At 39.7% G+C, this 14,358-nt stretch overlaps 1 protein-coding gene across 17 annotated transcripts in view; it reads left to right on the top strand.

Annotated features, from left to right (window-relative positions):
* MAP4K4 (mitogen-activated protein kinase kinase kinase kinase 4) overlaps nt 1-14,358 on the top strand; it is a 186,737-nt gene that overhangs the window by 142,840 nt on the left and 29,539 nt on the right. For 4 of the 17 annotated variants that reach the window (XM_034658966.1, XM_034658959.1, XM_034658967.1 and 1 more), the window contains exons 12-20: nt 1,753-1,914; nt 4,732-4,818; nt 5,395-5,604; nt 6,572-6,733; nt 9,351-9,584; nt 10,554-10,660; nt 12,113-12,264; nt 12,935-13,032; nt 13,614-13,622. In XM_034658966.1, the coding sequence (XP_034514857.1) occupies nt 1,753-1,914; nt 4,732-4,818; nt 5,395-5,604; nt 6,572-6,733; nt 9,351-9,584; nt 10,554-10,660; nt 12,113-12,264; nt 12,935-13,032; nt 13,614-13,622 (1,221 nt within the window). The remainder of the gene's footprint in view (nt 1-1,752; nt 1,915-4,731; nt 4,819-5,394; nt 5,605-6,571; nt 6,734-9,350; nt 9,585-10,553; nt 10,661-12,112; nt 12,265-12,934; nt 13,033-13,613; nt 13,623-14,358) is intronic. The other 13 variants (XM_034658964.1, XM_034658971.1, XM_034658974.1 and 10 more) reach the window with 11 other exon arrangements.

Genomic DNA, 14,358 nt, shown 5'->3' with positions numbered 1-14,358 from the left:
AATATCTCCAGTAGCTTTATCCCAAAGTTTCTTACTTAATAATCTAAGTATCACATAAATGTTTGTGGTAATAATATCAGCTTTCTGTGTCTTAAGAAATTTGGTGGCTTTGTATTCTTCAGAGCTTTGTGGTCCAACACGGTAGCCACTAGCCACATGTGGCTATAACTTCATTGAAATAAAATTGAAAACTAAGTTCCTCAGTTGTACAGGTCACATTTCAGGTACTTAGTAACAACATGTGGCTAGTGGCTACTCTGTTGAATAGTACTGAGACAGAACATTTTCATCATCCCAGAGAATCTGTTGGATGGTGTCACTCTAGAGGCTAATGTTTTTCATATTTGTGAGAAGAGTTGGTTAATTTTATGTTTGATACTGTGGAAGTGCGTTATTGGCAGACACATGTCTGGGGCTGGATGAGACAAGCAGCCAGATTAAGTGCCCAGCGTGTCCCAGTGTTCTCTTCTGTGGGGTTATATAGGATAGCCTGGATTAGGAAAGGCCGTCATAGTGCGTCTGGTGATTAGTAGCACCAGCCTCCCTGTTGGTAGGATGCACGATTATGTCTGGTTAATACTATAGGCGTTAGAGGCAGATTGACCCTTCCAGCTGGGGGCTTGCTTGCTGGGTAACACTGGGCAAGTCACTTAACTCTTCTGAACCTGTTTTTTCATCTGTAAAGTAGGAGTGAAATACCTGCTTCCATGTGGTCCATATATACAATGGAATATCACTCAGCCATCAGAAGGAACGATTTCACAACATTTGCAGCAACATGGATGAGACTGGAGGAGATTATGCTAAGTGAAATCAGTCAAGCAGAGAAAGACAATAATCATATGGTTTCACTCATTTATGGAACATACGAAATAGGGAGATCGGTAGGAGAAGGAAGGGAAGAATGAAGGGGGGTAAACAGAAGGGGGAATGAGCCATGAGACACTATGGACTCTGGGAAACAAACTGAGGGCTTCAGAGGGGAGGGGGGTGGGGGATTGGGATAGGCCGGTGATGGGTATTAAGTAGGGCACGTGTTGCATGGTGCACTGGGTGTTATATGCAAGTAATGAATCATGGAACATTACATCAAAAACTAAGGATATACTGTATGCTGACTAACATAACATAATAAAAAATTATTATAAAAAAAAAGAAATACCTGCTTCCTAGGTTTTGTTACAAGAATTACGTTAGGTAACGGAAATGGAGTAATGAATATCAGGCACTCAGCACAGTGCAAGACACATAGTAAGCATGAGTGCCATAGCAGTTTCTTACATTCATTGTAATAATACTGGCATGTCTTATCCTTGTTGATGTCCATTTCTTTTTTTGCTGACACATGCTTCCTTTCCTTTTCTTCTTTTTGATTATTTCTCACCTTTCTTTGCTCTACTTCTATTCTCCTTTATTCCTTTGTCGTCTTTTTCTTTGGCTTAAGGGCCCTGTGTAATTCTGTTAGTATTATGTAAGAATAAAGAATTTCCTGTCCCTTGGTTGCTCTAATACATTGAAGAATGGGGAATAGTTGATAATCAAAATGGAACCAAACTGTGTAAAGATTCACAGAAATACACCACCTTTGACCAATATTTATGAGGACACTAGTACATAGGGGCCAAGGGGCAGTGTAGCAATAACTGGCCAGTAGAGCTCCCCTCATTAGCACCTACCTATAACTGGTCAGCAGACTGTCATGAGAGCTGTAGGGGGAAGATCCCTGCTGATTACATGTCTTCACTCCCACAGCAACAAAGGAGAGAGCGGGAAGCTAGAAGGCAGCAAGAACGTGAACAGCGAAGGAGAGAACAAGAAGAGAAGAGGCGTCTGGAGGAAATGGAGAGAAGACGTAAAGAAGAAGAAGAGAGGAGGCGGGCAGAAGAAGAAAAAAGGAGAGTTGAAAGAGAACAGGTTAGTTCACAAAAGAATGTTCCACCCATGAATTTGTGAGGTTTGTTGCTTAGTAGAGTTGGGGGATTTGGGGCACATGCACAACACATTCAGGACGTCAGAGGTTTCGAAATGCTGAGGCACGCTTGGAAGCATAGCAGTAAACAGGGTCTCATCTTTAAAAAATGATGGATAAATCTTGACATTAGAAACCTTGAAACCAGTTAAATGGTCTCCAAATAGTGTGATACCCAAAAGATTTCTGAATAGGTCTTCTTGGGTTTGGCTTAAATAAATGCTTTGAACCCCAAATATCTGGATGATAATTAGCCTTTTCTTTAGTGAAATTAAAAACCAGCCACAAGATGTTTGAAGTATCCAGTAGCTGAATATTGTAATAAACATATTTGTATATAATGCAGTATATCTTTCTGTAGCATTAGAAAAACTAATAACATTATGGTTTTATTCAGCCAAAAAAGATCATTCATGTTTTGGTAATACTTACAGCATTTTATTGATGTCAGCTATAGCTGTCTTTAGAAATCTGTTCCTTGAACCACCTGTGCAAATAAAACCCGACTTTGCTTTTGTGTTTGTGCTGTCAGTGTGAGCCCCTCAGAGCCTCCTCACCTCTCACATCTTAGAATTGATCATTCTTTGTTATGAGGTTTGGGTAAAGGAAAAAAGATATGAACAGGCACCGATTTGAATAATACTTGAAATTCATACTTAAGATACTTATCAACAATGGTATTAACTTCCAAAGTTGATTATTCAGCCACTGTTCTTGATACTATCATATGCTTCAGGTTCTCCGCATCTTTACCAGTTCTTTCTAGGAATTTAAGTGATACTTTCTGTTACCTTATCGACATTCTTGGCCAGTTGACCGTGGTGTGTTTTGGGGCTTTTTGTTGTTGTTGTTTTGGTTTTTTTCCACGTTGTAATTTTTACTTGGGGAGTGCAACGAGGAGTAAAAGTGAGCTTTTAAAAATTAAATGTCCTAGGGATGATTCTTGCAATTCGATGGTGAGAGGAGGGTTTGAGAGTAATACTTAATCTTTCATGTTCTAATGGCAGTCATTAGCTTTTGTGTATAACAAGCACTAATTAAAAAAAAAAAAGCATCCAAGTAGTTTCATTCTGCTTTCCTTATTCTTTTGCAAAATATCCCCTGTGTTAACAGGGCTGTGAGAAACGTGTCATTTCTTCATTACATGTGCATGTTTGTGTACATGTATAATTATATTCCGTGTGCTTGTTATATGTTAGGACCTTTGTGATTTGGATAGATGTGATTTTCCTGGTTGTCCTTGTGTTTTGAAGGCACAAAAAACCCCACCCAAAAAACAAAAACCCCACCCAGCTGTGCTAATTTCATCTCTCACATTATGGTTCAGGCCTGTCTAGTTCAAAGAAGAGGTGAGTTGGAATTCAGATTCCTTTCCTAGCTGTTGCTGGGGAAGGCCACATGTCACGCAAGGGCAGTGCTTGGCATAGCATGTGCCACGTAGGGTTAGACTTATAAGCATGGGGCTTGGAGCCCACGTTGCAATCAGATTGGCTTTTTTCGGCAAAATTTATTTTGTAAGATAAAGATTTCTAAGGAAATAATATGTTATGATTTGTGTTATCCAGCATTCTCTCAACCAGAATTATTGGTGAACTAAAATTCCTGTCCAGCCCAGATGTCTGGCTATTTTTATTTTAAAGTGTGTGCCGTAGTACAAGTTGGATGGTCAGCATTAGACACTGTAAAAATATAATCTGAATTTCAGAATAAAATTTCACATGGACCCTGTAGTCTACTCCCTGTATGGAGTAGTAAGCTTTTTTCCCTGTTGAAAAGGAAGGAAACTTCTTTCGTTTGTATTTCAAAGTTGTTTCATGTCTGTCTCCTATTTGAGCCTCACAAAAAATCTTAAGAGTTGCAAGAGACTATTCTTGATACTCATTTCTCAAATCAGGAGACTGAGGAAATTGGAGGGCTTTCTAGAGGTCCTAGATAAAGATAAGGTCATATCTTAGTCTCTTAAATATGCATGTGACTTCAAGGTTGGGTTTCTCCTCTTTACATATTTTGGGTGTGTTTACCTGTTTTCATTGTTGCAGAGACTTGTTCTCTTCCCCTTGAAAATAGGCTTCCCCCAACCCCCTACCCCTACCCCATCTCCCCCCAGACACACACACACACACACACACACACACTCTCTCTCTCTCTCTCTCTCTGTCATAATCTCATTATGAAGAGCCTGGGCCTGTTCATTTGTGAGAAATCACCTGAGTCTGTTGTCCACAGACCATGGCTTTCAGAATGTAGTCATTCTGCGTACCTTCTGTGTCATCAGAGAAAACACAAATCAAGTTTGTTCCATTTTAATATTAAATAGGTTTTGGTTTAGGGTTTTAAAAATTGGCAGTGCATGCTAGTTATAAATAATGACTAATAAGAACCTTCTGGGGCAGTGTGAGCCCTCTGATTTATCTAATTAAACTCTTGATTTCTCTGGAGTCTACCATCCTTAAGAGGAATATCATGGTCCTTTGAAATCCCGTATTTGTGTTAAACAGCTGTGTTCTAACAGAAGAATTTTCAGATACCTTTGTATGTATCAGTGGAGTGTATATCATCATTCATTAGACTCTTTAGATCTTGGCCAATTTGAAGATCTTGGGAAAATCCTTCCCCATACGCTTTGTAATATATTAATATATTAATCACTAAGCGAATTACCACCGAAGATCATTGGGGCAAAGGTTCTTGGTGCTCCATTCAGGTGGTTCTGATGCTTTCCTTTTGGATAAATTGATTGCTGGTTGATTTCTGTGTGACAGGAGTATATCAGGCGGCAGCTAGAAGAGGAGCAGCGGCACTTGGAAGTCCTTCAGCAGCAGCTCCTCCAGGAGCAGGCCATGCTACTGGTAACGCCCCGTATCTGTCTTGTTTGTACCATTAGGGTTCGTTTATCTGTCCCTCCCCTGAGCTTTGGACGGAGCTGTGGTGACCACCAGACCATTTTGGTTAGTGCTGTGGACTGACAGGCTCAAATGGAGACGTCCTCTGTGGTCATGCTACTTTAGGCAACTTTTCGAGGTGGCTTCTATATATTTATTTCCTGTTAAAGAGTTAACTGTTCTCTTTGGTAGATAGCAAGGTTTTGAACAGAACTTGGCATTCAGTGAACATACTAGAGTGCTAAGGGCTGAAAGTTCAAAGCACGTGCTGTAGGATTTTTGTCTAGTATATTCTTACTTTTGAAACCACCGAAACCAACTTTTAATTGAATTCTCTCTCTGTCCAGTGATATTATGGTTAGCAACAAGCTGTCAGATTTTTCCACAGGTAATATGCTATTTAAAATCCCAGTCATTTTGCTCTGTTCTCAATCAAGGGGGGGGGGAAGGGCATTGTCTTTTTAAGAGGTTGAGAATGAATCCAAAGAAGAGGTGAGCTCTGCAGTGTCCCATAGATTTAGTGTTCTCCTCTCCCTCTCCAAGGAGTGCCGATGGCGGGAGATGGAGGAGCACCGGCAGGCAGAGAGGCTCCAGAGGCAGTTGCAACAAGAACAAGCCTATCTCCTGTCTCTACAGCATGACCACAGGAGGCCGCACCCGCAGCAGCCGCCGCCGCCGCAGGAGAGGGGCAAGCCAAGCTACCACGCTCCGGAGCCCAAGCCCCACTACGAGCCCGCTGACAGAGCTCGAGAGGTATTTTCTTTCCTTTTTTGCTTAAACATTGATCTCGTGTCAGTGATTCCCTGGAAAGTCATAGAATGACTCTTAGGAACTGTGTAATAAATATTAAGGCTAGAAGGGGACTCAGAGACCAGTTAGGAGCCACTCTCTTGGTTTTCTTGCTGAGAAATTGTGGTTCAGAGAAGTGAAAGGACACTTGCCCAAAGTCTTTTATCTGCTTAATATTTTTTCCATGGACGACTAGAATGCCTCTGTTAACAAATCGCAGATGAATTGAACACTAAACTAAACAGAAGATTGTATGGCTGAATCATTCTTAGAATGTAAACGAAGGCAATGGTGGCTGGGTTAGCTATTTTTCCAAAACTGCAATGAAAATAGTCCAGTTTACTGACTTTTCAAAGACTGTGATTTGTTACTAAATTGGCACATTTGGCTACCCAGAGCCTCATAGTAAGGATGTGGCGAAGCAGTAACTGTTCAGGGATACTAGGAATATGGGGACCCGGGCAGCTTCTGCAGTGTGTTTAAACCTGGCCTATAGGTGGCATCCTTCTACCATGTCTCACCCTCACGAGAGTAGATACAAGGAACAAGTGTTCTGTTTATTCCAGAATGCCTTTATTTTTGGTAGAATGAAATGTGTTTTGGCTTCCTGATGATAATATTTTAAAATGTTGATTAAGTTGGTTGTGATGTTAATTTTTTTTTTGCCTAGTTTGTCATCATGTACAATCTAAGAATTCTTGCCAGGAGATTTTAAAGGCTTAATTTTTATTTTCATAAGTATTTCTTTATCTCAAATCAAATTTTAGCCCTATTTTATTTGCCCCCTCTCTTTTTGAGCCACCCCTCTCTTTCCTTGTAGTTGGAGAAAAGAGAAAATTTCCTTCTAGGGCCCTTCCACTTTCAGGCTTTCTTTGGGATCTCTGCTTTTCCCTACTAACACTGAGTTATGTCTTCTAATTCTCTGATGCAGGTGGAAGATAGATTTAGGAAAACTAACCACAGCTCCCCTGAAGCCCAGTCTAAGCAGACAGGCAGAGTATTGGAGCCACCAGTGCCTTCCAGATCAGAGTCTTTTTCCAATGGCAACTCCGAGTCTGTGCATCCTGCCCTGCAGAGACCAGCTGAGCCACAGGTAGCAACAGCCAGGTGGCTGTGGGCCGAGGAGACTCATACCATAGCTCACGTGGCCACGGGCCTGCTTGTAATGTTTACAGTTTGGTTTGTTACCACATTTGGAAAGAAAAGAGATTAGCCGGAGTGACTTTCGATTAACGTTCAGGCTATATACCCTCAGTTGATAGAGAAAAGAAGGTTTTTGTGTTGTTGTTGTTGTTTTTTTTTTAAGATTTTTGTTGTACTTATTAGGAATATCTAGATTCAGTGATTTCTTCTTTTATTCTTTTTGTCTTCCCTAACTCAGATGTTCATAAACAAGTACTTCCTTTCTTTAATACATGAATTTTTCAGTTTAGGTTTTAGAAAGTTAGTATCATAAATACATAGAGGGAGAACCAGAACCTTTTCTTAACCTTTGATCCTTGGCTCCTGGCCAGTTCCATGAGCGGGCTTTAGAAAACCAATGTCTGCCTGAAATTGCGTGTAATATTTCTTGGTTTTGTCCAACTGTGCATATTTTTTTGGGAAAAAGGCCTTTTATTAGATACTCAAAAGGTTTAAGATCCGAAAGAAGATACGCTGTGGTAGGTTAAGTGTGCATTCCTCTGAAGTAGGTCAGGGTAAAGGTCATGACCTCTCACTGTGTTGGCCACAGCATTCTGCCTGGTCTAGGTGAGGGAGAACCCCCTGGGCTGAGTGCCATGTGGTTGAAAGAGAACCCTCTGTACTATCCAGAGAAGGAAGGTAACAACAGGGATAGCCCACGTTAAATATCTGAAAGATCCTTAAAACACAGATTCCCAATTTCTTACTGAAAATAAGTGACTTTTAGATATTTTGCTCCTTGAAGCTGTGTAATCCAGAATATTGGGAACAAGATCTTAAGCCTGAGTTTACTTGTTACTGATGTTTGCAAATGTTAGGGGACAAAAGTTCGTATTCTTGTGATAGAAGTAGCTGTGGTATTCTGAAAAACAAATCCAAGTGAGGATTTGAACATGCTTTACAATAAATAATCCCAGTGTGGAGAAGTTGTTAAAAAAAAAAAAGAAAAAAAAAGAAGAACCAGACCTAAGCAAAGGGCATGTTTGTGGGAGTGGGGGGTTTTGGGGGGGCAAGAAGATACTTACATGGGATCAATAGTTTCTTGATTTACTGAAGAGCTGACCCACAAGCTGCAGAGTGAGGAAAGTGTGACAGAGGGAAGGGAAGAGGGTCTGCTGGAATAGGTATGACAACACTTGTATGAAGAGTCCAGGACTAAAATCTTTATTCTGAATGTTAAACTTATGCAAATAGAAAATTTTTATCTGTTTGGCCACTAACAGTTTAAAAAATAGGAATTCCTCAATTATGTATGCTACTTTTATATTAATTAGCTAATGTAGTGCCTAGAGATAGTCTCCCTTTTCCTCCGTCTACCTGAAGTTGCTTTGGGCTAAAACCTCTACTTATGAAAACATTCTCTGAGGAGACTAAGATTCTGTTTTAAAGCCCATGTTTTATTATAGTTATAGATAACACTTTCAGTTTCACATTTTTCCCCCTGAAAATTTTAAACATTTTAGCACTCTGAGATTATTCCACTCTGAGATTATTCCACCAATAAGTGGAATTTGTCACTCTCCCAGAAGTCCTAGAAATCATGACCTGTGACCTACTCTGAATCCTGCATTTGGAAAGGTAAAACCAGTTGTGATTTGATATTTTTAGTTTTCATTAAATGTGTTGATATTATGGCTAGCATAGCTAGAGTTATGTAAATTGCAATGTTAAACACTTATTTTAAAATGATAAAATACAATAAAGAAAATACAGATTATTTCAGAGATTGCTTTACCAATTTAAAAAGCAGCCAGTTAACTCAGGTGACAAGTAGTTGTCCTGTTTCTTCAACTGTCAGATAGAAGGCATATACTCCAGTAGCAGTCAGCGGCGGGAATGATAGTATTGAATATTTCTAAAGAAACCAAAATTCCTTTTTCATGATTACTATGAACATGTATGGAGATCTCTAAGGTTTGAGTGTTTTAGGACTTGGGAGAAGAAAGTGGCAAAATCGTGGGTGTATTTGAAAAGTTGGCTGTTTTTAAGTTGTTACCATAGTCTGGCAACACACAAGGGGTTTGTCTTTGCTCATGAAATGTGTTGTTCTGTGGTTATTTGCTCTGAAACGTTACGCTGCCAGGTGCTACGAGGACGGATAGCTAGGTCTGCATGTATGGCAGTGTCTGTCTTGTGATTTTCCTTTCCTCCCTCTCTCTCTCTGCCTGTCGACTCTGCTTTGACATGGATGTACATGGAGCACGCTGTCTTCCCTTTTAGGACCAGAGGTCTACGAGGGGTTTTTTGTTTTGTTTTGTTTCATTAATCTTCATGTTTACTGCTATCTGTAATGTTAGTCTGGATATTAAAAGAGTTTTCTTTTATAAATGTACATTTGCTTTTTTTTATATAGTGTGTTCCTCAGACTGCTTCTTTACTTAGAAATGTAACTATTTGACTGCTTGGCTTACCTAGGACTGTATTGCCCCCATTTGCCTTCCCCCACTTCTTGGTTTGGATTTGGTACTGACCGGAAAAGCGTTTTATGCAGAACGCATTGAATGTTTTGTGTTTTGTTTTCTTGTAAGGTACAGTGGTCCCACCTGGCATCTCTCAAGAACAATGTTTCCCCTGTCTCGCGATCCCATTCCTTCAGTGACCCTTCTCCTCCCAAATTTGCACATCACCATCTTCGCTCTCAGGACCCATGTCCACCTTCCCGCAGTGAGGTGCTAAGTCAGAGTTCTGACTCTAAGTCGGAGGTACCTGACCCCACCCAAAAGGCTTGGTCTAGATCAGACAGTGACGAGGTGCCTCCAAGGGTAAGAAGCAGAAAGACAGATGTGTGCTACTTTTTTCCTTTTTGTTTTTTTTTTTTTTAAATTATTTATTTTAACTAAGGGTATGGTGATTTCACCAGAATAAAGGGGCAATGAAACTTCAAAGGAGCTTTTACAGTGGGGAAAGTTCCATAGTTATGCAGTTATATTCAGCCAGCGGCCAGTCAGCTTTTTATGGTTGTTGTTAACTCTATACTTAAACACAAAATAACAGAATAATATATGAGTAAGTCTATGAGGAATATAGTCCTAGAACAAAAAGAATCAAAATGTATTTTAGCTGTTGTCTTAAGTGTTTGTACAAAAGCTACAAATTATTTTGCAATATTAACGATTATCAAAATTTATTAATTGGTTAATACCACTTAAAAAGGTTTTTTAAGAAAATTTTACATTTAAAATTCCCAAAAAATGATTTTTTTTTCTTTTTTAAATTGAGGGATTTTTGGTTTCCTTTTCAATTTTTTTGTTGTTTTGTTTTGGTTTTGGTAATTACTTAATGGTGAAATTAAATGAAAGGCACATTTTAATTTCGTTTATTTTTCCTCCACTTGAAATTTGCTTCCTCTGAATATTTTCTTGCTTCCTACCAGTCTTTGTTTCCTACTGTTCCATTTGTAGACCATTGTTTGATTTCTTTGAGCTTATTTTCCTGATTCTCACATTATCTCAGCAGAATGCTTTGTATGTCCCTTGCCACGAAGCTTCAGTCCAAACATCATTTGAATGTTATAGAAGCGTAGAAAGGCTGTTTGTCCTGGCTCCTTTGATGCCTTTGACTAAATTTTCTCTATCCTATTGAATCAGTGGAGGGCAGAGAAGAATCAGAGATGGGACTAGTGATAGTAAAGTTCACATAAGTAGAACTGTTCTAAAAATATGTTTTGGTAGGGAGATCTTTTTTCTTCTCATATTTTCGATAATATAATTGCTATGTTTTTCTACCCAAAGGTTCCTGTGAGGACAACGTCTCGTTCCCCTGTTCTGTCCCGTCGGGATTCCCCGCTGCAAGGCAGTGGACAGCAAAATAGCCAAGCAGGTCAAAGAAACTCCACCAGGTAAGAGAAGAGGGAAGCTTAAGAACAGGTTTACTGCACAGCCTATTACTTCATGTTTGTTTTCATAAAAATGTTCATAAACATGGTACTGAGGTGAAGAGATGGTCACTTTATTAAAGAAAAACTGCCAGAAAATCCATTATCGTGAATAACTGCAAACTAGTCTTTAGTGAAAAGAGTCTGAATCCAGTTGTGTATTTTAGCACTTCTAAAATGAAAACTCCCTGGCTCTGCAAGAGCAAGTGGATGGAACAGCAGGGAAGGCAGGGGAGAGATTAAGAGAATTGGAATCTGAAGGAGCGTATCATCTAAAGGATGTCCCAAGTGCTTAGGATCAGTACAGAAATCACAAACAGGCTACTAAAGAAAAGTCAGCGGTTGACTTACAGTCTGTATTAAACTAGTGAATTAACCAAATAATATTTTTAGGTTGTAGAACTGCGTACTATACAGTCGCTGTTAGCCACATGAAGCTACGTAAATTTGAATTTAATTTCATTAAAATTCAATAAAATTTAAAGTTGATTTCCTTAGCTACGCTAGTTGCATTTCATGTGCTCAGTAGCTACATGCAGGCACAGCTACCATGTTATTAGCAGTCAGCTATAGAACATTTTCATCCTGTCAAGTGATTTCCATTGGCCAGTGCCATCCTAGGGGAAGGAAGGAAGCACTGTGTTGGCTATTTTGTACTTCATCATCACCGAACCTCTGAAATTTGCCTTCTGCACATGGAGCCTTGATCTAACTTGGAGCACAAAGATGGATGGCAGACCAGAAGCTGCAGAGAGCCTTCTTAGCCCTTAAATGATCAGGGTGCACCGTGGGATTCTCCTGTGACTGAGCCTGTGTATTAACTGTGATCTAGAAAACTTGTGCTTGGGGTGTGTCCATGGCTGGGGACCGTCATAGCCCATGCCCTCTGTCACGTTTCTAACTCAGTGCATACAAAGGAGTATGCTGCGTGAATGTTGGCTCTTAAAGGCATTGATGGACAGTGAGAGCAACAGCCTGGAAATAGCATCATTTTGTGTGTGATTATATAAGTGGAATTTTTTATAATAAGAAACTGAGTTTATAGCTGTGACAGGAATAGTAACACTTTTAGACTGAACAGTAGCATTTCCTGTCAGTCATGAGGAAGATTTGGGGTCTAGCTAATGGTAGCCTATTATTTAACATTTTTGATTTAAGCTTATCTGAGATACTTCATATACCCAAAATTAGTGTAACGTGTGTCAACTACAATTTAAAAAAGGATATCTGAGATAAAATCCATGAATGATGTCATTGTAACTTTTGATAAATTTAATGTTGAATGCTGTTTGTAGGCCATTTTTTCTCATTATATCAATATTTCAAAGACATTGGTGGACACATCATGCATCTGTTTATAATTTGATACTACATCTTGGGATAATGCATTAGCTGTTCTCTCTTCTTTTCTAACAGCAGTATTGAGCCCAGGCTGCTGTGGGAGAGAGTGGAGAAGCTGGTGCCCAGGCCTGGCAGTGGCAGCTCCTCGGGGTCCAGCAACTCAGGATCCCAGCCTGGGTCCCACCCTGGGTCTCAGAGTGGCTCTGGGGAGCGCTTCAGAGTGAGATGTAGGACACCTTTGCTTTTCCCTTTCCCCATTAACTATATTGGGCTATATGATCAGTATATTGGAGATCCTTTTCAATCATGTAAAAAGGCCTGTGGTTTTTTCACAGCTGCATATTACAAAACAGTGTTTCAGGGCAGGGTGCTAATGATACCATAATTTTAATAAAACAGAGTTCACTTTTGAGAGCTTACACAAACCTAGTACTGTGAGTACTTTATGTGCATTATCTCATTTAATCCTTAAAAGAACCTCATGAGAGAGAGAGAGGTGTAATGTGTCTCCATTTTACAAATTAAAGCAACTGCAATTTAGTGAGGTTAAGTAATTTGTCCAAGGTGATTAGCTAAATGTCCAAGCTGAGATTTGAACCCACTTCTTTCATATAGACTCCCGTCAGTGCTGTCATCATTATTGGTTATTTTAACCCTCAAAATAATAAGCTCATGAAAATTCCCTCTATTATATTATTGACATAGTGTAACAAGGTATTGTGAATACATGTTAAGCAGAGTCAGGTCTGCCTGTGGAGATTGCCTTGAGTGGGGCTACCAGAAGTGGGCGGGAGGGAAGGGGAAAGAAACAAAGGCTAGGTGGACTAGGTCAGATTTGTGACACACTTCTTTGTGTTTATCTGTTCCTACCTTTGTTGTCTTTCTTGAATTTCACAGCATCATCCAAATCCGAAGGCTCTCCATCTCAGCGCCTAGAAAATGCAGTGAAAAAACCTGAAGAAAAGAAAGAAGTTTTCAGACCTCTCAAACCTGCTGTAAGAATTATACAAAACCAGTTTTACTTATTCTAAGCTTGAGTGAGATCTTTCTATTAAAAATACATAGTCAAGAGGCCTGCAGTCCTCTCTGTGCCCTCTGCTCCCAAACACTGATTTGAGGAATTAGAAAGAATGCCATGTCCTTAGGCACATTTGTGCACACCCCACCTCACTGTTGTAGTCATTTTTTTAAAAAAAGTACAAAAGAGAGAAAAGCCTTTTTATTTTTATCTCTTTGCTCAGCATTAATCTTGACATAGTTCCTGATAAATTGGGCATTTGCAAAACTGGCTTTTAGAGTGAATTTTTCTTCTTCAACTCACCTATTATTTAAATTCTGCATTTTGGTACTGGGAGTGAGTGATTCCCTCATACTTGGCCTTGAATCCTTGTTGTATTAACTGATCATGTAACTGTGCCCATGGTGGGATTGTAAGCCTTTTGGAATTTTGATTTCCTGCTTGAATTGATTCCTGTCCTTCCCTTCACTCCCCTTCTTTCTCCCATGCTTCCTTGTGCTGTGCATTCTTCATCACTGATGGCCTCTCCGGCTCAATGAAACTGCTCCTGTGCTGAAGGGCGAAGTGGTAAGCCCCATCTCTGGAAAATGCCGCAGCAGAGCAGCATTCCACTTGCCTCTTGAGCTTATTAGCTTGTAGTCCATCTACATTTCCTTTCCTCCCTCAACTTGCCTTTTCTAGAATTCAAAAGTTCTAAGCTTCTGCTTTATCTTTTTTAACATAGAATTTGCTGCATATATTTATTATTATTACATAGAACTTCTATAAATAACCTCTTAAAAAGTCACGGTTGTAATCATGAAATAGTAAGACTGAAGGTCCGATACACTGTTATTTCAGAGGCTCACGCTCAAAAAAGAGCAAATTTCTTTTTTTTTTTTTTTTTAAAGATTTTATTTATTTGTTTGACAGAGACAGAGACAGCCAGCGAGAGAGGGAACACAAGCAGGGGGAGTGGGAGAGGAAGAAGCAGGCTCTTAGCGGAGGAACCTGATGTGGGGCTCGATCCCGTAACGCTGGGATCACGCCCTGAGCCAAAGGCAGACGCTTAACGACTGAGCCACCCAGGCGCCCCTAAAAAAGAGCAAATTTCTTAACTGTGAAGAAGGAAACTCCTTTGGAAGTGCTAAAAAGAAAAAGGAAAAAGGACTACATAGCCTGCTTTTAAAAAAAAAAAAAAAAAGGCATTACTTTCAAATATAATTCCCAAGTAGAAACCTTGGACTTCTGCATGAAAGTGTAGAGTATAAATAATAATCACACTTGAAAATTATATGTGGATAATTGAGTATTAAAATAGCTC

Source organism: Ailuropoda melanoleuca, chromosome 4 (assembly GCF_002007445.2).
Source record: "Ailuropoda melanoleuca isolate Jingjing chromosome 4, ASM200744v2, whole genome shotgun sequence".
Taxonomy (NCBI): Eukaryota; Metazoa; Chordata; class Mammalia; order Carnivora; family Ursidae; genus Ailuropoda; species Ailuropoda melanoleuca.
The sequence above is the reverse complement of the archived record's forward strand: the minus strand, read 5'-3'. Positions and strand labels throughout refer to the sequence as shown.